The sequence below is a fragment of the Sparassis crispa genome (genome assembly GCF_003851025.1).
Source record: "Sparassis crispa DNA, contig_000001F, whole genome shotgun sequence".
In the NCBI taxonomy this organism is placed as follows: domain Eukaryota; kingdom Fungi; phylum Basidiomycota; class Agaricomycetes; order Polyporales; family Sparassidaceae; genus Sparassis; species Sparassis crispa.
The window spans coordinates 3,562,553-3,587,609 of NW_020939748.1; the positions used below are offsets into that span (position 1 = coordinate 3,562,553).

The 25,057-nt window shown below is 47.5% G+C and overlaps 8 protein-coding genes across 8 annotated transcripts; 3 read left to right on the forward strand and 5 right to left on the reverse strand.

Moving 5' to 3' along the window:
* Window positions 1–71: 71 nt before the first annotated feature.
* SCP_0212810 (hypothetical protein) lies at window positions 72–1,272 on the reverse strand (the record flags this gene model as incomplete). The annotated part of the gene is made up of 6 exons (XM_027755190.1): window positions 72–233; window positions 290–435; window positions 502–640; window positions 723–858; window positions 913–1,060; window positions 1,122–1,272. The coding sequence occupies 6 exons, from the start codon at window positions 1,270–1,272 to the stop codon at window positions 72–74; spliced, it is 882 nt and encodes a 293-aa protein (XP_027610991.1).
* A 4,448-nt stretch (window positions 1,273–5,720) lies between these two features.
* Window positions 5,721–6,614, forward strand: SCP_0212820 (hypothetical protein; the record flags this gene model as incomplete). The annotated part of the gene is made up of 5 exons (XM_027755191.1): window positions 5,721–5,801; window positions 5,849–5,975; window positions 6,188–6,231; window positions 6,295–6,423; window positions 6,474–6,614. 5 exons carry the CDS (start codon window positions 5,721–5,723, stop codon window positions 6,612–6,614), a joined length of 522 nt encoding a protein of 173 aa, XP_027610992.1.
* A 2,251-nt stretch (window positions 6,615–8,865) lies between these two features.
* Window positions 8,866–9,546, reverse strand: SCP_0212830 (hypothetical protein; the record flags this gene model as incomplete). The annotated part of the gene is made up of 1 exon (XM_027755192.1): window positions 8,866–9,546. The coding sequence occupies one exon, from the start codon at window positions 9,544–9,546 to the stop codon at window positions 8,866–8,868; it is 681 nt and encodes a 226-aa protein (XP_027610993.1).
* Window positions 9,547–10,305: 759 nt separating this feature from the next.
* SCP_0212840 (hypothetical protein) lies at window positions 10,306–11,356 on the reverse strand (the record flags this gene model as incomplete). The annotated part of the gene is made up of 2 exons (XM_027755193.1): window positions 10,306–10,570; window positions 10,617–11,356. The coding sequence occupies 2 exons, from the start codon at window positions 11,354–11,356 to the stop codon at window positions 10,306–10,308; spliced, it is 1,005 nt and encodes a 334-aa protein (XP_027610994.1).
* A 571-nt stretch (window positions 11,357–11,927) lies between these two features.
* On the forward strand, window positions 11,928–12,710 carry SCP_0212850 (hypothetical protein; the record flags this gene model as incomplete). The annotated part of the gene is made up of 1 exon (XM_027755194.1): window positions 11,928–12,710. The coding sequence occupies one exon, from the start codon at window positions 11,928–11,930 to the stop codon at window positions 12,708–12,710; it is 783 nt and encodes a 260-aa protein (XP_027610995.1).
* Window positions 12,711–14,503: 1,793 nt separating this feature from the next.
* Window positions 14,504–16,560, reverse strand: SCP_0212860 (hypothetical protein; the record flags this gene model as incomplete). Its single annotated transcript, XM_027755195.1, has 2 exons — window positions 14,504–16,412; window positions 16,466–16,560. The coding sequence occupies 2 exons, from the start codon at window positions 16,558–16,560 to the stop codon at window positions 14,504–14,506; spliced, it is 2,004 nt and encodes a 667-aa protein (XP_027610996.1).
* A 436-nt stretch (window positions 16,561–16,996) lies between these two features.
* Window positions 16,997–18,256, reverse strand: SCP_0212870 (Uncharacterized ABC transporter ATP-binding protein; the record flags this gene model as incomplete). Its single annotated transcript, XM_027755196.1, has 7 exons — window positions 16,997–17,015; window positions 17,072–17,103; window positions 17,162–17,412; window positions 17,481–17,568; window positions 17,648–17,861; window positions 17,922–18,054; window positions 18,115–18,256. 7 exons carry the CDS (start codon window positions 18,254–18,256, stop codon window positions 16,997–16,999), a joined length of 879 nt encoding a protein of 292 aa, XP_027610997.1.
* A 1,521-nt stretch (window positions 18,257–19,777) lies between these two features.
* SCP_0212880 (hypothetical protein) lies at window positions 19,778–23,442 on the forward strand (the record flags this gene model as incomplete). The annotated part of the gene is made up of 2 exons (XM_027755197.1): window positions 19,778–23,310; window positions 23,376–23,442. The coding sequence occupies 2 exons, from the start codon at window positions 19,778–19,780 to the stop codon at window positions 23,440–23,442; spliced, it is 3,600 nt and encodes a 1,199-aa protein (XP_027610998.1).
* Between the last annotated feature and the right edge of the window lie 1,615 nt (window positions 23,443–25,057).

Sequence of the window (25,057 nt, forward strand, 5' to 3'; positions counted from 1 at the left end):
GGGAATCAGTGGAATTTTGTCTCGGTCATAACGTTTCGTCAAAATAGATGAGCCGAACTGCGTTGGAAGCCTCACGCATCATTCCCCCTTCCAACAAACCTCCGCACCATGCCAATGCTTTCTTGCTTGGGTAGCTCGCTTCGCGCAGGCACAAGTCCGGGAACACCTATGAGCATCACAGCGAGCAGCTCCGAAAGCGCGGCGAGCGGATACCACAGATGCTCATTGTTTTGCTAACAACGCAACGTCAGACGTGATCGCCATTTAAAAGCAGCAGTGAAGACAATACCTGAGAGAGGTTGTGGGCCGTCGCAGCAAAGAATGCCTCTCGTAGGAGCAAGAGTATGGAGACGATGAGAAGGACGAAGACGCCATACTTTGCTCCGAAAGAGGCCTGGAAGCCGTAGCCCGAATCGCCCGCAGCGTATCTGGGTGCTACATTGAACAAGACAAAGTTAGTCTGATGACAAGTACCATGCACACTCAAGTGGAAAAACTGACACTTAATGTCAGAGATTGCAAGTACGATAGTCTGAAAGGCCAACAGCGAAGCGACGGAAATGAATATATAGATACTTGAGCTGCGGAGGGTTTCCCCAGAATTAATTGTAGCGGCTGAACTTCCTGAAGATATTTTGGTCTACAACGGTAGAGGTGAAGGAGGGCAGAACAAACATGAATCAGCGAAATAATCGATCATAGTGCTTGCAAAAAACGCATACCGCGCCAACGATACCAAGAACAATTGCGACGAGGAGTATAATCCGGATCAAATGGCGGTCCCGACTTATACGGACGACGAGCCTCACGGGTCCAGGCGCATAGGCCAAAACGCCATCCGTGTCTGCCAGAAGTTCACTTAATCCACCAGACATCAATGCTTGCATTAGATACCAGACAGATGTGACTCACCGGTCAAGAACGAGGGTATATGAAGAGTAGAGCACTCCGAAGAAACCTACGTTGTATAATATTTGCGCTGCAATGTATAGGTTCAGATTTGATCCTGCCGAGGTTGATCCTGCGAGAGCGGCGCGTAGCGAAAATGCTACTATACGAACTGTGGTAGAAGGACCACTAAGTGTTAACCACGAGTAGATTGAGAACCATATTGTAATCACCGAGGCAGAAAAATGACAGAACGAGATGAACATATGTCGGCCTGCGAACACTCTTGAAGAGGTAGAAAGCCAAAAGCGGAACATAAATGATCGCAAAGATGATTGCGGCTGTGAGGGAGTGGATGCCTTCAAGCTGAGCGTAGTTGACCATGGGGTGAAACTAATAAAGTTGCAATATGCAGACTTTGTAGGGGACTCAAATAGCGGGACAGAAGAGCTGGGCAACACAGCTAGAGTCCAGAAGTGAGTCACTGGGGAGTCAGAGTGGACTCTAGGGGGTTTATATCTACCTAGAGTGTGGCTATACAAACCTGTGAGTAACACAGGATTGTGGCTATGAACATAGGCAGGCATAGCTATGCATAGCTTCCACATACATCAGGAAAACCCAACTTTCTCTTAAGAGAACACTTAACTGCCTTAAACAGACTTATAGTTCTTATTTAAGGAAATAAGGACAAAAAGGGCATAAGCCATATTACATTAAGTGCCTGAAATCCAACTTATTGAGACTTATTTGAGAACTTATAGCCTTAAATAAGGGTTTTCAGAGCCAAAGGTCTTTAAGGAAAAGTGGGGTTTTCCTGATGTAGCAGTGCATAGCGCAGCCCGATCAATAGGTATCTAGGTGTATAGCATCTTGCATTGCTTTGAGTCTAGACACATAAGAGACTGATGGATTATCTAATCTAACAGAAACCTGTTTGACAAGCACTCACTGCAGTCTGGGGAACTATATAGGAAAAGGATCGCTGCGCCCCGGGTCGGAGAACGACCGCACAGATGCGTGAAGGTGGGGGAAGTTAGAATGCCTGCATCCATTGCTGCTATTCAGCCAATAACGGCACCACAGTCTTAAGCGATGTACCTGAACACTCACATCAGGAAATCGGGGAGGCTCTGGCATGACCATGCGGAGTTGATAAATAGGCTACATGCCGAGAGCTGCCGATCAAGGTGTTCAATATATTAAATTGATGTCTGATTATCATTAGGTCCGGTTTCAAACTGTACAGATGGAATCAGTCTTTGAGAGACATGGCAAGAATCCTGAAACTCCTGTCTGCATATGGCCTGTTCAAGTCTACAGCTGTATGACCGTCGAGAAGTTGGCAGATGTCTGCATTCATTATCATGTATGCTCTGAGATTAATGATGGTTCCATTGATTCTATAATGTGCTGTCACTGGACCAACATTCTAAGGACTCCTGTTACAGCAAACACAGCTTGAGACTGAGTGGTCAGAGCCTGCAGTAATTCCATTGATTCTATAATGTACTGTCAGCAGACCAACATTCTAAGGACTTCTGTTACAGCAAGCACAATTTGAGACTGAGTGGTCAGAGCCTGCATTAATTCCACCAATTCTATAATGTACTGTCACTGGATCAACATTCTGAGAACTCATGTTACAGCAAACACAACTTGAGACTGAGTGGTCAGAGCCAGTATTAATTCCACTAATTCTATAATGAGCTGTCACTGGACCAACATTCTGAGAACTCATGTTACGGCAAGCACAGCTTGAGACTGAGTGGTTAGAGCCTGCATTAATTCTACCAATTTTATAATGTATTGTCACTGGACCAACATTCTGAGAACTTGTGTTACAGCAAGCACAACTTGAGAGTGGTGGTCAGAGCCTACACTAATTCTATAATGCTCTGTTACTGGACCAACATTCTAAGGGCTCATATGTTACAGCAAACATAACTTGAAACTTAATGTTTAGAGCCTGCATTAATTCCGTTGTAATGTTTGTAGTGCTTGTAAGAGAAGTTCTAGCTTGCTGGAGTCCTAGGGCTTCAGCCATGCAAAGATAAGTCTCCAAAGTTGACTAAAGTAGTGCCATCATTCAGGTATGGGTTTAGGATGAAGGATTGGGAAGAACTGAGTGGACTGGATGTCACCCACAGAGATGAGAGTGGCAGGTGAGCATTGTGTGTCACACACCATCTTTGATAGTGTTGTTCTGCTTGCTGGGTCAACTTATGCTATGTATGCATATCACAATCACATAAACTTGAGGATAGCAATAAAATTCAAGCCCCATCACTATGGCACCATTCCCAACCAATTTGGACTGAATGAGATCAATATCTCCACCTCCGAGAAACTTGGCACAATGCTAAGCATCTGCAGTGTATCACAATATTAAGGAGAAACCGAAGAGAGAGTGATAATAAACACATACCAAGACTGGAAAGGCCATGAGTAAACTGCTGAAGACATTGCATGAATTCAGCATCAGAGACTTTCTTAGGTTCACGAAGCTCCACCTCATTTACTCGATTAATAGTAAAACTATCAGCATGCTTTGATCGTCTTGCAACAGTTAATGTAAGTGAAAGTATACTGTAAGGGCACAGAAGCTTACAGATGATTAATCAGGCCACTTCTATGAAAGAATCCCTTGCAGAATGAGGCAAAGATACAAGGAAAATCACTCCCTGGTCTGCGAGGTCATTCTCCAAATGCTCGAGCTTCATTCTGAGCACGGTGTTTGATCTTTCTTCTCTCCTGCTTCCGATAAAGTGCTACGCCATTGTCGACAATGTTAGATTCCATTCCAAGCTCTTCAGTCACATGAACAGGCATTGCATCACCAGTATCAATGTGAAGAGGGAGGTTGTCTGCAAGAATAAGAGGAAGCTCCACCCTGGTCAAAGGAGTTGTTAGATGATGGATGGAAGTGGTGCCAGACAATCTGCTGGATAACACCTCTTGCATCAGTGCTAATGACAATCATGTGTACCAAAGTGTAGTGTAGAATTGAAGGACATCATCACCTGACCCACTTGTTAGTCTCTGTTGATGAAGTTCCTTTGTGAGATGCTGTGTATGGGTTATGTTCTCTACAGAGAAGAAGTCACAGGCAATTTTTATGGCATCCAACATATTGCAAACCTAAGCAGAATAGGTGAACATCACTGAAGGCAAAGTGAAAAGAATTGTACCTGGTGGGGACAGCCGGCCGGTATAAAAACAGCCTGACCAGGGTACTGGTGAACAGTAATTACACGGATGCCGTACTTCGTGGCAAGGCATTCCAGCATGTCTGGTGTCCAGTACACACTGTGAGTGTAGATTGGATTCTGTAGACCATATTCTGTTTGCAGTGCACGATCTAGTGCAGGTGTGGTTACTGCAAGGAATAGATGCCAGAGAGCAAAGCCTGGCCGGCCACTTGCAGAAGTTGCGGCCCAAAGCATGATATTCACAGCATCTGTGACGTCTGCATGTAGTCGAGTAGAACCATGATGAGAACGATCTGTGGTGGAAGCTAGTGCATTATACATTTTCCATCTTTGTCAGTTATGAAAGATAATCTTTTCTATCAATAAGTAGCAAATTTTCATAAGAATTGCTACTTTTAAGTAGACTTATTTGTAGGTGCATAGATTAACTCAGGATAATCGTAATATAATCTTCCAGATAATCTGAGGATAATCTTCTGGATAATCTGAGAATAATCTGAAGATTAGCAATAAAATACAATTTTAACTTTAACACCAGCCAGGATTGAACCCTGGACCTTAGGTTGATTTTATAGAATATAATTCCAAGTGACACTTTAGACCACTTGACCATTAGGCCATACATCACAACTATCTTATATTAAATTAGACGTCTTTTTCTTGAAAAAGACTTAGCCAAATTCTGTCTATTAGAAAAGAGTAAGTAAAAGACACTTGACTTTTATCATAGATAGACAAGCCTTATAGACAAACAGTACTCTGCATCTTATTATAGTCTTGTTCTACAGCTTACAGTTTTTGTAAACTATCATGCAGTACTATAGAGTATCTTAATATAGTCATCTATAATATATAACAAGTTATTGAGAGACAGTATTTTATTTGTTCATTTTAGGCTTATACTCTAGAGTCTATTATATTATAGACTGAGCACTTATATATACAAGATCTTTATAGCTATCTTCTAGTTGTATAGCAAAGTTCTGTTTTGCTGAAGTAACTGTAGAAACATATATTCTATTAATTACATATTGTACTACATTATATGAAGGCTGCAAGCATTAGAAAAGACTATAAGACTCAGAGTAATGTTTGTTTATAAGTCTTGTCTATCTATGATAAAAGTCAAGTGTCTTTTACTTACTCTTTTCTAATAGACAGAATTTGGCTGTCTTTTTCAATAAAAAGATGTCTAATTTAATATAAGATAGTTGTGATGTATGGCCTAATGGTCAAGTGGTCTAAAGTGTCACTTGGAATTATATTCTATAAAATCAACCTAAGGTCCAGGGTTCAATCCTGGCTGGTGTCAAAGTTAAAATTGTATTTTATTGCTAATCTTCAGATTATTCTCAGATTATCCAGAAGATTATCCTCAGATTATCTGGAAGATTATATTAAGATTATCCTAAATTAATCTATGCACTTACAGATAAGTCTACTTAAAAGTAGCAATTCTCATGAAAATTTGCTACTTATTGATAGAAAAGATTATCTTTCATAACTGACATCACTGAAGAATCATTCACCAATGAGTCCGTTGCACCCTTCTGTATGTTAGCTTCTATCTTTTCACTAATAGGTGATGACAGGGAGAGGAGAGAACATAGGGTTTTTACCATGCTTCTTCAGTCAATTCCTGGCCTTGAAGAGTGTCTCATGAGTAGCTCAGAGGAAGAAGTTGCTATTGTGTCTAGTCTGGTGAGCAAAGCCCACATCCAGAGACAGGATATACTGATCTTTCTTAGATACAGAAGGGTGCTGTGAGTGCGAGATCTGACGACACGAAGAGCCTGAAGAGGGCCATCTTGGATTGGATCACTCCTAAGGGCCAATCATTGAATCCACCCCTGTCTCGTAATGTGAAGGTGGATCGTGAGTTTCACCATGAATGCACCGGATACCTCTTGTGTCCAGCTGGCATGGACTAGTCCAATGAAGAGTGCGTGTTTAGTGTATGGAGATTCTCGAAGATTCTTTCCTCAGCGATGAACTTAGGACCAAGCAGCTATTGCAAGATGGGCAAACAGTGATCTCAGGGGATCAATGGCCTATTTTTCTGTATCGCAATTACAGTTATAATCCAGAAGATCCATGGAATGGTCTATTTTGTAGTGCTCTTCTTATCACAGTAAGTCAATCAATTACCTTCCAAGTCTATATCATTATTGCTGAATTAGTTGCAATGATTCAGACATACAAACATATCTTCACATCTCCCAGTTCTGTTGACAAGGAGCCCAAAGCTACCCGTGCTGAAAATGCACGTATCCATGGGATGACCAAGGTTACAGGTGCCTCTATTGCATATGTTGCCACTCAGGTATGACTTTAGCTATCCTCCGTTTCACCTTCTCTAATTGCCCTTAACAGGTTCAATTTGCTCTGTCTTCCTCACCTGTGTTCTCAAGAACGGACATGGCTACTGACTCGGAGTGCTTTTACATGTCGATTCTCAATTTATTTGAGGATCTCGACGAGCAAGTTGAAGTATCTGAATTGATTACTTGGTAGAATCGGTAAGTCTAGCATGTGCTAATGATTATGGAATCCTCTACTGAAGGTGCATCTAGTCAAGTGTTCCCAAATTTCTCCACTGCACGGAGGCCTGTATCAAAGGACAGTGCTCTGGCAAAAATTAGAAAAAAATGCGCTGCATTGAAAGCAGCTGCATGCGCAAATAGATCGGGGACTAGCTCTCATCTCAATGGCCAGTCTAGTATCTCCTACCATCCCCATTTGACCTAAAGTCCTCCATGTTCTTTATTTATGTTTGGTTCCTCATTATTCTCAAATAGCAGTATAGGATTGGGCATAACTTGTGGGATACCTTCTCTAATGTTGATTCTTTAGCAAGCTAGTCCTCCAGACTATTACACTCAATACACCTCAGATTTTTGAAGTCTAATTATCAATGTCCTTCATTGCATCTATTAAGCTATGCTGTAAGCATGTTATGAGGTTGACAGCCTGATTAAATATGGAAATAAGCTATCTGTTTATAGTTGATTAGCACAGAGAGTAAAGCCACTTATATCAAGAAGTTATCTCTATGTAATTGAGGCAAGCATTACAAACCCCATGATAAATTATTAGGGTGGGCTAATTGAAATAACTTATAAGTCTTACCATCTTGTTAAGTATGTTTAGAGACTTCAAGAGCTATAGTGGCCTTATCAATATTCTCACTTTCATGTTATTTTGATATGAACTATAGGTCTGTCTGGTCTTGGCCACTTATATCAAGAAGTTATCTTTATGTAATTGAGGCAAACATTACAAACCTGGTGATAATAATCATGGTAGGCTGATTGAGATAACTTATAAGTATTATCATCTTGTTTAGTATGTTTAAAGACATCAAGGGTTATAGTGACCTTATCAATACTCTCACTTTCTTGTTATTTTGATATGAACTATAGGTCTGTCTGGTCTTGGCCACTTATATCAAGAATTTATCTCTATGTAATTGAGGCAAGCATTACAAACCTGGTGATAGTTATCATGGTGGGCTGATTGAGATAACTTATAAGTAGTGCCATTAGTGTATGGCATGGGTATTACTAACTCACATGGGTTGTAAGTATGGGTATCCATGGGTATGGGTGTGGGTCAGCAGTGAGTAACCCATGGAAACTCATGGGCCATCTTATGGGTTTGTTGTAAACATAGGGTTTCAGCAGTGTGGTGGTGGCATAACTGTATGGTACCTCTATGAGGTAATTCAAACCTGGTATCACACATAGCTCAGAAGACCCATCTCATCACTCTGAAAGCATGGCAGGTGACGACACAAAGACATGCATACTACTATTGTACTATGACTCCCACACTGCAATCCATACAGACCCATAGCTGACCCATACCCAACCCACAGAAAACCCATACCCATGTGATGGGTATGAGTTTTCCGTGGGTATGGGTGTGGGTATACCTTGTCAGACCCATGGAATACCCATGCTAGACACTAATTGCCATCTTGTTAAGTATGTTTAGAGGCTTCAAGAGTTGTAGTGGCCTTATCAATACTCTAACTTTCTTATTATTTTGATATGAACTATAGGTCTGTCTGGCCTTGGCTACTTATATCAAGAAGTTATCTGTATACAATTAAGGTAAGCATTACATATCTGACAATATCACCAGGGTGAGTGGTTTGAGATAACTTATAACTTTGAGTATGTTCATAGGTTTCAACTTGAAGGGTTATAGTGTCTGGAAATGAGATGGCATGCTGGAACACATTGTGGAGGATGCCAACAACACTGTCTATTATAAGGTTTGGTGTATAACCAGACCTCTGAATGCAATTATCAGATATTCTCAGAGCTTCACATTCTGAGGGCACTTGCAGACTCTAGCAAGCATACTGTCCTATATCTATATTTGTCAGGCAATATGCAATTATTAGAGTTATGAATAAGGTTACTATCGTTACCCCAGTTCTGCAATCACGATTGCAACTCTAGCACCATTCCTTCAAACCAAGCCCAATTTGCTTGAATTTTTTTTTAAATGAAAGCGCAACATATAAACTACCTCCTCCGCAATGCTCAAATTTTTCGGTGATGTTGTGTGATGCTGAGAGTGAACGCGGCGAGAGGTGTCGTTTGCCCACCAGATTGCATTATCGGTCACACAACGTCACACATTGCCGTGGTGCCGCTTCCTTTTTCGTTCAAACTCCGCTCACGCTCACCGGTTCTGCAATTGCAGCTCAAGCTTGTGCCACAGATGGAAAACAATAAATGTATTTGATTTAAAGCTAGCTCTGAGTATATGGAGGTCCATATGGTACATGAGAGAAGGAATACTGAGGGTATGTAAGAGCTGGTACAGGAGTGTGTGACTCTTCATGAGCTGTTGTTGACACAGGCTGCTCGCACACTGTAAAAGAGGACTGAGGTATATACGGCATACCGTATGGTGTGCCATATGGTGCCGGCCACTGTGCTGAGCCTGCATATGGTAGTGGATTGTACTGCCACGGTGCAGGAGTTGAGAGTGCATTGGTAAGAGGCTCCGCAAACTGTCGTTGACTAGGACCCGGCTCTGCATTGTCATTGTCATTCCGTGTGTTTTCCTGAGTAAGGACAGCTGCACGCCGCTTCGAACCATGTGTTGCGAATATTTCGGCAAACTGATTGTTGTTACGAAGCACCGAGTTCTCGTCCCTGTCAAAGTAGGCCTTAATGCGGGCAATAAGCTGGTCTTTCTTACCATCCTCTGGTAGCTCCAAGCTCCAGGCAATGTCACGAAGAACAGGGAGCTTCTGGCAGCTCAAGGCACTCACGAATTTCATACCTGTACGGCCGTTCTGCTGACGACGAGCACGCACCTCGACTCGTGCATCCTCCTGCTTTTGTCGGGTCTCTTGTGTCTTCTTGGCTTTCTCGTCATGCACTAACTTCTGTTGCAAAGCCTCCTCACGCGCTTCATCAGACATAGTCACGCGGTCGCCGATATGCACAATGCGACCGTTGCGCTTCTTGGACGTCTTTGTGTTCAGCCTGGCTTGAAGCAACTTGATATGATTACCAGCCAAGATTGCGTGTGAAACAGCTGTGTCGCGCTGTTCTCAAGCCTTATTTCGTTATCTTTTGAGCTTTGCGAGCTTTTCTCAAATCTCTGAATCATAGCCCGTGTCTGAGAAGTCAGAATCTGAGCTGTCATCGTTGTATTGGGGTGGAGGGCCTAGATCAGGCAATTGTGTTGACAGAGCGGCCGATGCATCTGCAATCAAGCTGGGAGACGGGAGTCTGGCGATGGCAGAGGATGTCGTGGTTGCCGATGGCATACCTGCTGGCAAATCCGGGTAGTCTTCTTCTTCGTCACTGCCCAAGCAAGATTCGGGTGCATCGGGCACATCATAAGGTGAGTCGCAAGTGGTAGACAATGGTGCACTAGCAGTGGATGATGATGCACCAGGAGTAGACAGTGATGTACTGGCAATTGGAAATCCATCTGGGAGATATACTTGAGTTGAAGTGGAGACACTTGGAGCGAAGTCGGTTGCCGTGAAGATGGATGGATTGCACTGTACCTTCGAACCTTCAGGATTTGAATCAATCCCAGATTTTCGCCATGCCTGTTTGATTGTTTCGACCTTGAAAGCTTCTTGCCGTGCAGCTAAATATAACCCCACCACATCCTTTGCTCGCACGGGTATTCCAGTGGACTCAAGGAATGAATCACACTTACGATTTCATGCTCTCTTCAGTGGTCCAAATGCCCCCACATCACAGGGCTGAAGTCGATGAGTCGTATGAGATGGCAGACAATAAAGAACAATGTTCTCCTTCTCTGCAATAGTAATCATCTCATATGTAACATGAGATCCATGACCATCAAACATCAGAAGCACTGGCTTCGAAGAATCACTATGAGCTTTGGCGGCAGGGATAAATGCTCTCTGGAACCACTCCTGGGACACGTGGTCATCTGTCCAGCCATTATCGGTGGTAGCAAGGCTGCAGAAACATGAGTATTGGCAGCACAAGAGCAAATCTGACTTACAAAATCCCGTCCTCCTCAGAAATCCACTCTTCACACATCTTGACACCCGCGAAGACAAAACCAGGCTTCACAGTAGATGAGCCATCAGCGCAGACAGTTTCGAGAACAGTCACAAGCTCCAGGTCATCGCTCTTCAGTTTGTAGTGGCTCTGGTCCTCTGAGGCAAAGAAGAACTGCTCACGCGATCCCTTCCGACCCCCACCAAGCTGGATCCCAATCTCGTCAAAGTTAAACATGTTGCATGGAGGAATGTCGTAGAGGTCGATAGTCTTCTGGAGCTCTTCAAAGTGGTGGTTGACAGTAGTATAGTTAAACGCACTAGCCCGCTTCGGATCCAAACCAGCCGGTCGCCCCATAGTGCAGTCGGGATTCCGCATTAGGAACCGTTCAATCCACTTGGGATTCGGGTCCTTTCCACACAGAGCCTTGACCTTCGGAGAGATCGTCTCTCTCGTCACCGGCTGACCAGTGAATCCCAGCCACTTCGTCCATGCTACAAGAGTGCGCTCCTGTGCATGGTTGAGAAGTTGCTTGGCTTGATGGGCCTCGCATTGCGGTCGTGTCTTATTGTTGAGCCGTCGCCAGATCGTGGTGTACTGAGAGCCAATACCGAGCGCGCAAGCAGCAATCTTGGGTGTAGCATAGGTGCCGTTCTTGATGCCATCGACAGCCTGTTGAATCTTTGCTTCCCGGTTTTGAATGGTGAGGCCCTTCTTGTGGAGAACAGCAGCCCGAGGCATATTGCAAGTTAGATATTGTGTAAAGTAGACCAGATGTAAGGTGTGATAGCTGACAGCCAAAGGAGAGTGTTGCAGAAAAGAGCATGCCGCGCGCAGGTCAAACAGACTTGAACACGGATGCGAAGTGCAATTGCCACCCGCGCGTGAATTGCCGAGCGGAGTTTCAACCTGCAAATCCTAGTGTCACACCAGTCTTGCAATCGGCGTTCGGTGGGTTCTAGCACATAGAACATCGCATCTCCTACCTATTCTTTATGCCGGTTGAGAAGATTTAGTGACCTGCTACTGTTGGAGGTGTGGATTAGCAATCCGGCATCTACGGAAAGGTCCGGGAAAGGTCCGTAGGGTTAGGATTAGTAAGGACAATGTCTCGAGAACAGTCTGGTAGTTTCTAGTCTTTTAGTTTACAGTATATAAGGAGCTCAACAGGCTTCTATGTAGTTAAGCCAATTTCTATCCTCTTCCACTCGTAGCCCGAGGTGCAGTTGCTTACAGGTTATGAGCCCCGCGCTCACACTAGTTCATATCTAATCTCTCCCTCATATCTTATCACTCGATCTTATCACGCAAGATGGCATCGCTAAATCCCCATGTCAAGCTCCCGACCCTCACGGGAGATAATTACTATGACTGGAAATTTGCGGTTTCCATGGTCATGCGGCGCAACGCGTGCTGGGACGTTGTGAGTGGAAAGGTGTCGAAGCCTGCCGAAGACAAGTTGGGAGACTGGCCGAAGAAAGCGGAAGATGGACTCACACTAATCGGGCTCACAGTTGATCCGAGCCAGTACGGCTACATTCGTGATTGCACGGATGGACCGGCGGCATGGAAAGCATTGGCAGCGGTCTACGAGAAAAATAGCCGCGCGAACCGAATCGCCCTCAAGCGTCAATTCTACAATTTCGTGCATGATCCCAAGTGTCCGATCCGGGATTACATCAGCGGCATTACCAATTTGGCAGCGAAGTTGAAGGGCATTGGAGTTGTGCTCGAAGACGAAGATGTTACTGATGTCCTTATATTCAATCTACATGAGGACTACTCTAATATCGCGGGCACACTCACAGCCACCAAGGGTGATCTGAAGATAGCAGATGTGACAGGTGCTCTAGTCGACGAAGAAGGACGACGCGGAGGATTGCCTAAAGCGGACGATGAAAAAGAAGTCGAGAATATGGCATTATTCGCGCAGAAAAAACGTGACAATCGAAATCGTAACGTGGAATGTTACAATTGCGGAAAGCGTGGTCACATTGCTCGTGATTGTCGCTTACCGGGCAGGTACAACGAAAAGAATTCGGCAAAGGCCGAGAAGGCGTCGGTTGCCTTTGATTTGCGAGACATTGCATTTTGAAGGGTTAGGGTTACCGTGGGAATCAAGGGAGGTACCTTGGGAATGAAGCATTGGCTCTGCTGTTGTGGTCGAAGGATCTGGCGGGATGGTAGCAGGAGGCTCTCTTGTCACGAGCATAGGGCTCCCACAGCATATAGCGAGGTACAGGATTTCCAAGTATGGATAGCCGATGAATTTTGGAGATGCCGAATTGAGGGGGTGTGTTGGAGGTGCGGATTAGCAATCCGGCATCTACGGAAAGGTCCGGGAAAGGTCCGTAGGGTTAGGATTAGTAAGGACAATGTCTCGAGAACAGTCTGGTAGTTTCTAGTCTTTTAGTTTACAGTATATAAGGAGCTCAACAGGCTTCTATGTAGTTAAGCCAATTTCTATCCTCTTCCACTCGTAGCCCGAGGCGCAGTTGCTTACAGCTACTACTGTGTGAAATTTTTCCGTGAAACTTTGGGTAGGAAATCAGCCAGGAAAGCAGACTAGCTCTGCAAAGCAGTAATTCTCACTTTTGTAACACATTCCCTTCATACATGGTACTTCAAAATTTATATCCAAGGCATACAGGATGATGTGAGTTCAGTACATATTTTTTCGTGATTTGTGCTACAGCGGAATGAGGTGGAATCGCGAAATTGCAGAACTAGACCCGATTGCAGAACTGGGGTAACGATAGTACATCTCGGATAATCTCTGACAATTCCTTGTCATATGTTCATAGATTCTCTGATGCAAGAATCCAATGTGAGTGTGGCTGCGAAATCAACAGCTGCCATGCTGCGGCACCGCGTACTGAGCAATTGTGGGGATTCTCTCGAGACAAGCATACATTGACAGAGAGACATACGGTTAATGTTCTCCCAATAATCTGGCAGAATTGCGAGTCTCGGTGTCCCGAGGTTGGCCTGACCTGAACACAAATTCTGATTGAAATGCAATTGCACGCACAAGTCTTAGCGGGGCGCCCACCAGGAATGGTATGTCTGAAACGCCACGACCAACGGGTTCAACGTGAAAGGTATCTGACTTACATAAAGAAGTACTCTGCAGGGCATGACTTTGTACGGGGGAAACTTCGCATGGGATCAAATTGTGAAAACGTGAGTTGTACCAGTCTCACCGCCTTGATGGTTTTCTGCACTGTGTTCATGCCTGCAGCTTGGGCAGCTATGATACCGGTGCCAATATGTCAAGTGCTCGAGCGCAGTCTCAGACGTTCAGAAGCATATCACAAGTGGAAATTCGATGCGCGGCGCCGTTTCCTATGCATGGTTCAGCTGTGCTTCATTCCAAGTTGCGATGGGATCACTCACAGTCTGCGCAGTGCGCAATGCTCGGATCTACGTCAGTCTACACTCTGAGAATCTCTGATTATAGAACAAAGCGTCCATGTTCGCCATGCTATATATTCGGTTCAACAGAATAAACAAGCAAATCATAAATATTCGCAATGACAACCCAGACAACCGCACAGCGCATGCGGGAAAGCAAACGCACGAAGGCAGCACGACCACCACATGGAACAACACAGACTACACAAGAGTCGAACTCTTAAGGGACAAGGAGAAACTGAAATATTTAGTACGAACAAGTATGGTATCAACCAAAAAGAAGGGAAGCATAGAGAAAGACGGGGAAGCAGGAAGACTGTCATTGATGGAGATCTTGCCAGGATCAACCAAGCGGGCAGAGACGAGCCAAATCGATCAGGTGGTATAAGCAGGGAAGTGGTGGAAAGGGACGGAGGGAGTTGTGTTAGTGTTGGTGCACTGCGACAAGTCGAATTCGTAACATGGGCAACCCGTTTAGCGTCGGTGAGGCATAGGCGCCGCAGAACCGCGATCAAATCCAAGCGGATACGAGGATAGGTCGCTCGTTAGAGCAAGCGTGTCTAAGCTTGCACGCTGACGACCCATAAAGGCGGATGGCGGTGAAGTCGAAGGCGTGGCGCTTTCTGAGCCGCTCCCAGAATCGATCTGGAAGGGGAACGAGCCCAGTCCATTCGATGTCGTCGAGGACTGCGAGGCAACCGACAGTCCAAGCATCTGCCGGTTAGGAGGCGGGGGAAGAGGGGAGTCGGGAGGTTGAGCGGTATCGTGCACGACTTCTCCTCGCGCAGCTGGAATCTTTGACTGTGCTGATTTATTATTATTGGCGAACGTCTGCTGTGCAAGTGGAGAGCGCGGTGGGGACCGGATCGGACGGTTGGAGATGGGCGAAGGTGGAACGAAGGGGAAACTCTCGAGGATGGAATCGGCGCGCGTCGACGTGGTCAAGACGGAGGACTGAGACATTCGTCTCTCGTCAAGGTCTTGCATCGCCCGATGCTGCTGCTGCTCCATTGGCCCGTTTCGGTAAGCCGCGGAGGGGGGGGACACGAGCTGGGCGCTCGTCATTCTATAAGGCGAGCGAGGCGTGCCCAATGCTCCACTGGAAGCCGTAGCAGGGGGGACGTTGTCGCCGATGTATTGCTGAAGCCCAATGTGCACACGCGTCGCAGTACTGATGTCTGCGCCAATGACGGAAGAGGCAGCTGTGGCTGTGCTAACTGGGCGTGGAACCTTCTTAGCGAATGCAGGTCGTGGACCCTCGGGAGTCCATTCGTGCTCGAGGTCGGGTGTGGGCTCTGAGTATTGGCTCGCGCTCTGCTGAGGGGTACGCATAGCGTCAGGAAACCCGAATGTTGACACAGACGGTGCGGGCGATGGCAGGCCGGTGTGCTGCGCTGAATGCTCGTCACCGAATGGATTGCCACGTGCGACGACCTCTGGCTCATCATCTGTCTCCCGCAGCACGTCCGACGGACCGAAACTCGTTGCCGCCAGCGGGGAACGCACCGGGGGACGCGTCATCCCCGACGGAGCGCGCAATCCCTCGTTGCTTGGTGCTGCCGGCGCCCTCACGTAGTCGGCTTTGACCACGCCAACCACCTGTTTCACCAATCCCCGCGTCGGCGTCACGATTACCGGTGCCTCGTTCAGGAAGTCGCTGGCGTAGCTGCCCGTCGTCATGTACGACAGCCGGTGGTTCGCGATTGCGTTGGTGTTCCCCATGTCAGAGCGCTGTGAGTCGGCATCGCTGTTAACCGCATCCTGAGAGACATTGACATGTTCCAGGTTCAGGTCCAGATCCGGAGAGCGCGAAGGGCGAGTGGGTCCAGACGGTCCGACGCTCGATCCCGATGTAGCCTGCATCGATGGTGGGGGGGTGTGCGCATGCGGGGCAACGAGCGCGATAGGGATCACGTTGGACTGCGTTCCAGTGGACGTCGTCTGGATCGAGTGGTTGTCTTCGAACGGATTGGATTGCGCAGACCCACGGCGGGACGGGTGCGCGGAGGTAGGCCCAGCGCCGCTGAAATCCACCGCCTCGGGATCGAGGTTGATGACACCACCATCGGCGCCAGAGTAAACGCGCACCGTACGTTCATTTGGTACAGGCTCTGCCGCGTTCGCCTTTTCGTTCGGATCAGGTCTATTGAGCACATCCTCCGCGCGAGCCGGCACGTCCCCCTTGCGCTCTAGGGCTGCGACAGCCTCGCGTTGCTTGCGCAGACGTCGGCGGTAGAGGTACACGGCTGCCACGACGGCAGCCAGAAATATGACGACCCCGACCACGGCCCCTGCCACTGCGCCTTTGCTGACACCACCCGAGCCAGAGCTCGAGGACTTGTCGTTTGCTGCGCAGGTGTAGCTAGCACACGCGCTACAAGACCTGGCCGAAACGGTTTGTAAGCTGTGCATCCACCCGGAGAGACAAAAACTCACTCTTCTATGAGGATACAGGTCTGGTCTGACGAGCAAGTACACGGGGGAAGGCTAGAAGGGCACTGGACGCAATCGCGCAGAGTGAGGAGACTCATCGTGAGACGAAAAAAACTAAAGAGTGTGGGTCAAAGGAAGAGATGGCAGAGAGAAAACGAAGTGTCCTACGACGGCCAGCACGTCGGGAAGATGGAGAGACGAGGGTAAGGGCGTCGTCGTCGGCTCCAACGAGGGCAGGCCAGCGACCGCAATTGAGATTATGGCTGGTATATGTGTTACCGTGGTAATTACCTTGAAACTATGGCAGTGTATTCCCACGATTTTAAATTCTAGCCCCAATAGCATACAGTGATCATAATTTCTGACTGGTCTGTTACTACGACATGTACATTGCAGGGTTGAACGTTAAATACTGATCAATAAGTCACGTTGAAGAGCTCTAGGGTTGATGAGTCCAAAGTTACAGTCCTATGCCTGAGGTTGAGCTCAGCCAAACGTATCCATGCACAAACTTGGCCTGCACAAGCAGGTCCATTAATGGCTGTAGTCATATCTGGAGCATGGAAATCAGCATCTGTTCACTGTGGCAGACGAGGCACGGGTACTTACTTCCTGTAAAACGTTTCCGAGTCCGAAGGAACCTGTGTCCATGTCCAACTTATCAACGATCGTTCTGAGCGCGAGAAGCACATAACTCACATGATCGTGCTTAGCACCTCTCATCTTCCGTCCGTCCTTTTCCAACCGCCGCCGCAGTCCACGGTCTTCTTTCAACCACTGTAGCGCTACAGTGTACAGCGATGGACTGGGCCCTAGATCCATAGACACATCGTTTAGAGTAGTCGCCTCTGTAAGCGGCCACGGCGTCGGTTGGGATAAAAATGTTCCCAAATGCATGTGCGCGACATGCGTGGGGAAGTCGTTCAATCCGTCAAATATATGTGTGGCATCTATGAGAGATATGATGAGATGTCACAGAAGTGGCGAAATCGATGAAATCGGTGCCAAGTAAACTCACAAAGTATTGTCGCTCCACGACTCTCGCTATCAGCCTTCAGGAACTTCAGGAGATCGTCTCTAACCAGTACGTCCAGGTCGACAGTCACCTAAATTCCATGGTTTGTGTGCCAAAGTGGCGCCAGTCAATGCGATATATGTCAACCAATACGCTTACAGAGCACTCACTTCGTCAAGTAACAACACGTCCCAGTCGGACATGAGTCCCATGCACAGCTGGACACGCCGACGCTCCCCGTCAGATATCGCATGCATATGCCAGTCTAAGTCGACGTCAAGAATGTCAAGCAGGCGATCACGCCGTGCTTTATGGCGATATCCACCGACGGAATTGAGAAAGTTTGACACCACGATGTCGCCGCGGACGACCGGGTTCATTGCCCTATGGTATTCAAAACAGACCGATGAGACCAGGGATATGTGAAAATCAAGGCTACACTACCATTCTGTGCCCAGAAATGTCACTCCAGGAGGAGAGTGACGGAAGACATCTCGCCCCTTGACTTCTACTCGTGTGTCATCCTTCGAAATGAGTCGTTTGCCCGCTAGGATTTGCAGCAGCGTTGACTTTCCAGCTGAAGCGTCAACGGACAACGCCATCAGAGTAGTTGCAACAGAGAAAACCGCGCTCGTACCTCCATTCGCGCCTACAAGAATTGTACGTGACCCTTTCGGTAGGTCCAAAGTTATGTCAGAAAGGGAAGGGGAAAGGTCCGGAGCATGAGAATAAGTGAGTTTTGTGATGGAGATCTCGTGTTCTAGCTGTGCTTTCGACATGGTTGTCGACAACTGGTTGAGTGCGTCGAGAGTTCCGTGCTGACCGTGAACGTGGACCGGGAAGGTATATGTACCGACTTCACTGCCAGACCAGACCAGCCCGTCCCTCCCCCATTAAAGGGATGATTTAGACTATACCAGACCACACATAACCTGCTCGCCGTCGGCATCCCTTTTATTACCGAGCGCAGAGAGGTCTCTTTCCTCCCCCATAATTCCGCAGCAGTGCGATACAGTAACCCTTTGTACCTCTGAGAATTACCATTGGATGGCGGAGAAAGCACATGACAGTGTGTAAGAGAAGATGACTCAGACACGGAACTTTATCGGTCGTTTGTGTGCTCTATGTAAGTTTTACAATCATTCCTAGGAATACAGAAATTATACCGATTTGTATATGGTACATTAAATGCTCCCTATCTGCTGTGAGGAATGAGGAGGAGGATGGTTTCCTGTGGTGCATTTAGTGTGAGTGAATATGGGATGGAGAGTCGGACGCACCGAGTTATCGGAGAAGTGAAACGTGAAATGATCGCTACCTCTGTTAATGCATTCGACATTCACGGAGACCGTTAATGTGTTGAAAATATGGTCTTGGAATTTGTTGCCATGGATTAGCCTGTTAGATGGCAAAAGATACGAACCGTGCAGAATATATTGGGTACGTGATGCAAAGGCTCTTCATCCAAACGAATGTGAATCGGCGTTGAAAGGAGCACTCGGAGGAGCACTCGGCAAGATGACGATGAACATAACAAGACAACGTACATGGGACAAAGACTTTGAACGCCGCAATCGTGACGCCGATGCCTACTACGCCGACGTCTCTCAAATCAGTTCTTTCTCCCGGTTATGAAGACATCATCACTTCCTCCACGGAATGACCAGGAATGAATCTACCTGACAATGTCACAGCTGTGAAAAAGAAAAAGAAAAAATAACAGTTTCAATTTTTTTCCCTTGAGTTACTTTTTAGTCTATGCGCACCATAAAAACAATCCTCTTATTGCTTAGTCTACGAGGTCTCTTTCCTCCCCCACAATTCCGCAGTAGTGTGTAATAGTAACCCCCTGTACTTGTGAGAATTACCATTGGCTAATGCCGAAATGTGTTGGAGGCTTCGGGATGACCTTATTAGTCAATCCGGAGCATCCAGGTAGTCGGGCGATATTCCCCGATATCTTATTCAGCATCGAAGGATACAGTAGCTACGAGAACTATGTAGTATGTTCTGGACTAGTCTACTGGTGTAGTATATAAGGAGGGACCTCTTGCAGGTCCCACGAATAATATCTCTTCCCCAAATCACTCACTCGGAGGAATTCATACGAGCTGTGCTAATAGGTTATGAGCCCCGCTAGCTTATAGCTTATACTTTACCAGCTTCTACTTACTTGTTACACACTCTGACTATCGGTAGTTACAATGTCGAGTACTACCGAATCTCGTGACAGCCTGTCGTCCTTGTTCCGAATCGAGCAACTTCGCGATGACAACTGGCTCCCATGAAAGCGCCGTACTATGGCGATCTTAAGGGAGCACGGTGTCCTGAAGTATGTTGATGGGACCTCGGAGAAGCCGAAGCCGGCAAATGCAACAACACCAACAGCAGGAGAAACGGCGGTGATCACGAAATGGGTTGAGGGCGATCAAAAAGCCCAGACCGTTATCGAGCTGCTGTTGAGTGACTCGCAGATGATACACATTGCGGACGCTACAACGGCTGCGGAGATGTGGAACCAATTGAAGTTAGTAAAGGAGGCGAGTGGACAACTGGGGATAATGGCGTACCAAAGGAAATTCTATCGCACAGTTGCCACGGAAGGCAGCGATATCGCAGCGCATATCACGGAGCTCCGCCGGACACAGGAGCAGCTACACATGATGGGTAGCAAGGTGTCGGATGACGAATTTCGAGCGATCCTGATCACATCGTTACCGGAGTCTTGGGACCAGTTCACATCTGCGTACCTGGGTGCAACAAGCCAGAAGGACAAGTTGCCGACATCGCATGAATTGATAGCCATCTTGCTTGAAGAATACCGGCGCAGGCGAGAGAAAGGCAGTGCCGATGAGTCTGCGCTGGCAGCGCGCGGACGGTGGACCCAGCCGAAGAATACTGCACAGGGCGGAACGGACAGGAAGTCCGACGCGGAGTGCTGGAATTGCCACAAGCGTGGACACACTCAACATGAGTGTTGGTCGAAAGGCGGCGGCAAGGCGGGTCAGGGACCGCAAAGTAAAAAAGGAGGTCGTGTGCAGGTGCACACGAACCAGGCACAGTCAACAAATGATGTGCTGCGAGATGTTGCATTCCGCACAGACGAGGCAATCGGTATTGGGCAGCAATTTAGTAGTCAGTTCTCATGTTACGACTGGCTAGCTGACTCGGGAACGACGTCGCATGTTACGAACCTTCGTGATGCAATAACGGACTTCATGCCGCTTGAAGCCTCATCGATCACCAGCATTGGTGACCAGAGCATACGCGCACTTGGGCGCGGCACTGTGAAAGTCAATAGCAGGATAGGCGGCAAGACTTTTACCTTCTGTCTGAAGGATGTGTTATACGCACCAAAAGCAACGAATAACTTGGTGTCGCTCACACGTTTGGATGAGGCGGGCGGACATTTTGACGGTGGTGATGGAGGGATAACACTACGGGAGAGTGGCGGCCATGCCATCACTGAAGGCCGGAAAATCGGCCGTTTGTACTTGCTCAACATGCGGGTCAAGGCTGCTATGCCGAGTGAAGAGCACGCGAACATTGCGCGCGATGATAGCGACTCGTGGGAGTCGTGGCACCGGAGATATGGACACCTGGGATTCACAGGGTTAGAGAAGCTCTACAAGGAAAACTTGGTGGAGGGACTCACCGTTGATGAAAACTCGATGCCACTGACACAGTGCGAAGCCTGCGTACAAGCTAAGCAGGCGCGTCGTGCATACCCGAAGGAGGTGGAGGACCGCTCCCAGATGCCAGGCGAGTTGACGCATAGTGACGTCTGGGGCCCCACACGTGTAGTATCGATCGCCGGATCGCGTTACTACATATCGTTCACGGACGACTGCACGCGGAGGTGCCAAGTCCTGTTCATGAAACATAAAAGTGAGGCTTTTGAAAAATTGAAAGAATACCTCACCTTTATTGGACGACACTTCGGGCACCTGCTGAAGATCGTGCGTGTTGACAATGGGTCCGAGTACATCAATAAAAACCTGAAAGGGTGGTGCCGTGCGAAAGGAATTGAGCTGCAAACAACAGCACCATACTCACCTTCGCAGAATGGTGTAGCTGAGCGATTTAATCGCACGCTATTGGAGCTTGCTCGTGCAATGTTGATTGCGAGGAAGCTTCCAAACTTCCTCTGGGCGGAAGCTGTTGCATATGCAGCATACCTGCGAAATCGAGCGCCGACGAAAGCACTGCACGGGAAAACTCCGGAAGAGGCATGGACAGGCAAGAAGCCCAATGTCGCGCACCTACGAGAATTTGGGTCAGATGTCTGGATTCTGACGGAAGGCCAGAATCTCTCGAAACTCGAGCCAAAGTCGAAGAAACACACCTTTGTAGGTTTTGCTGATGGCCAGAAGGCCATGCGCTACTACGATGTGGGTGTGCGCTCGATCCGAGTCTCGCGAAATTTTGTATTCGCGGATGCCCCGAACCCAGCAAGCAATGTTCCTGTACATCAGCTTGATGACAGTGACAGGCTGCCGCTCAAGGGGGAGTCAGGGGGAGCTGTCAAGCAGCAGCCTCCCACATCTGCATCAAAACCAGCATCAGTACCTGTCAAAGCTGATCAGTCTAATAAGAAACACGATGGAAACCACATTACGGAGGAAGACTTACCTCCCGAGATGCAGGAGAGCATGCGAGAGCGACCGACATTCTTGTCTGCACCCCCGAAGATCCCTCTTCGTCGTACAACCCGCGTCATGCAGGATCACGACTATCGAAAGATGGATAACCCCCGCGCGCAGCCCGCAAAGTTGCGCGAGCCGCCGGGAGTGCTGAAAGAGAACGCACCGGGTGAAAGTGCGAAAGTCGCTGTGATGCCCGAAGAATTAGAAGAGATTGCGCAGGCACTGTATGCGACAGCGCTGGCATCGGGCGACAGAACGGCGAGTGCGGGAGATGAACCGCGAAGCCTCGCGGAGGCCCAAGCCTCTCCGGAATGGTCAGAATGGGAAAAGGCTGTAAAAGCGGAATATGATCAGTTGCAGGGCATGGGGACTTGGGAGCTACAAGACTTACCAAAAGGTCGAAATGCTGTGGGCTGCAAGTGGGTCTTCCAGAGGAAAACCAACAAGGAGGGTCAGGTTGTCAAGTACAAAGCCAGATTGGTGGCACAGGGGTACTCACAGATCCCAGGGATGGATTTCCTTGAAACCTTTGCCCCTGTAGTTCGTCTTGAGTCCATCAGGGCCATCCTAGCATTAGCAGTAGTTAATAACTGGGAAATAGGCCAGATGGATGTCAAGGGAGCTTACCTGAATGGAGACCTCCAGGAGGAGATCTACATGCGACAGCCGGAAGGCTTCGATGATGGAAGTGGACGCGTTTGTCGACTCCACAAGACGCTCTACGGACTAAAGCAGTCCGGGCGCGAATGGAACCGCAAGCTGCATCGCGAGCTGACGGAGCTCGGGTACAAGCGGCTGGAGGCGGATCCATGTGTATACCTGCGGGAGCGAAAGGAAGGAGAAGTTCAGATTATCACGGTATGGGTGGATGACTTACTGTTATTCACCAACTCTCCGAAGCTCATGGAGGAGCTCAAGCGCGACCTGCAGGACCTCTTCGAAGTCACGGACCTTGGTGAGCCGCAGAAAATTGTTGGGATTGAAATTGAGCGAGATAGGGAAGTGGGAACACTTCAAATCTCGCAACAGCACTACATCGAGAGCATTCTCAAGCGATACCAGCTTGAGAACGCCAACGCTGTAGGGATGCCGCTTGATCCGAATGTGGCGTTCACAGCAGAGGACGAGAACGAGGAGGCGGACGACCATTTGGCGGGAGGTTACGCGTCGATGGTGGGATCGCTGATGTACGCAGCAGTGGGAACAAGGCCAGATATTTCCTACGCTGTGCAAACGCTGAGCAAATATACAGTGTGCCCACGACCTGTCCATTGGACAGCGGCAAAACGCGTTCTACGGTACCTCGCAGGAACACGTGACTTGCACGTCACGTACACGCGATGCGATTTGGACACGCTGAACGGAAATATAATAGGAGGATATATGGACGCGGATTATGCATCAGATCATGACCGAAAATCAGTCTCGGGTCATGTCTTTTACTTGGGAGGTGGAGCCGTAGCATGGAGTTCGAAGAAACAAACAACAACGGCAACATCCTCGACAGAAGCCGAGTATACAGCACTCGCGCACGCGACACGTCAAGCAATATGGCTGCGAAACTTACTGGCAGAACTCGGGTTTGCACAAGAAGAACCCACAGAAATTTATTGTGATAACCAGGCAGCGATCGCGACCCGCAGTATCACACGCGGTCAAAGCACTTTGACGTGCAGAATCATTTCGTGCGCGAAAAGGTGGAAAATGGTATTATTCAATTGTGCTACTGTCCTACAGATGAGATGGTAGCAGATGTATTTACTAAGGCCCTACCCAAGCCTAAGCACCAAAAGTTCACATTGGAACTTGGGATGCTTCCGGCTTGAGGGGGAGTGTTGGAGGCTTCGGGATGACCTTATTAGTCAATCCGGAGCATCCAGGTAGTCGGGCGATATTCCCCGATATCTTATTCAGCATCGAAGGATACAGTAGCTACGAGAACTATGTAGTATGTTCTGGACTAGTCTACTGGTGTAGTATATAAGGAGGGACCTCTTGCAGGTCCCACAAATAATATCTCTTCCCCAAATCACTCACTCGGAGGAATTCATACGAGCTGCGCTAATAAAATGGAGTAACAGATGATGACTCATTTGATTGGATTCGGCTATATTTTGTGCTTTGCACTGTTGATACGCTACTAATACAACGATACCTGGTAAGCTTTGTATGATTCTTATCCACCGTAAGGAATGAGGAGGAGTACGGTCTCCTGTCAAATATTAGGTCAGGATGAATACTACGAAATTCGTCATATTTTGCATGCACATCGTCGTAGTCGTCAGTGAAGTGGAATGTAAAGTGGTCATTTCCTCTGTCGATGCATTCGATATTCACGTTTACAGTTATCGTGTCAAAGACATGGACTTTGGCATTTGTCGCCATTACTCAGTGTATCTGAATGTGCAATTTTTCATCCGACACTGCAACCGACACGAGCAATGACGCTGACAAAACACCAGCATGTAAGATTATTCTCCTCATTCAAAATTCACACTCAGTCTAACAGAATTGGATGCTCAATATGGCATTCATACATGGAACATGTGTGAATCTTGCGAGCAACTACATGGTATCCCCTTACCCGCCTTTGATCTACGCAATGCTAAGGCTCTCCATCTGAATGAATGTGAATCAGCATTGAAAGGAGCACTCGCAAAGGTGTCGATGAACATAACGAGACAGCGTACGTGGGACAAAGACTTTGAAGGACATAATCGCGACGCAGATGCCTTCTACGCTGATATCTCCCAAATCACTGTTCTTCTTTCACCCGGCTATGAAGACGTCATCAGTTCCTCTGCAAAACAACGAGGAATGAACTTACCTGACGTCATAGCTGCGAAAAAGAAGATTAAAAAGTAACATTATCAAATACATTTCCTGCACTCATACTCTTACTTTCTACTGTATGCGTACGATACATAATTCTCG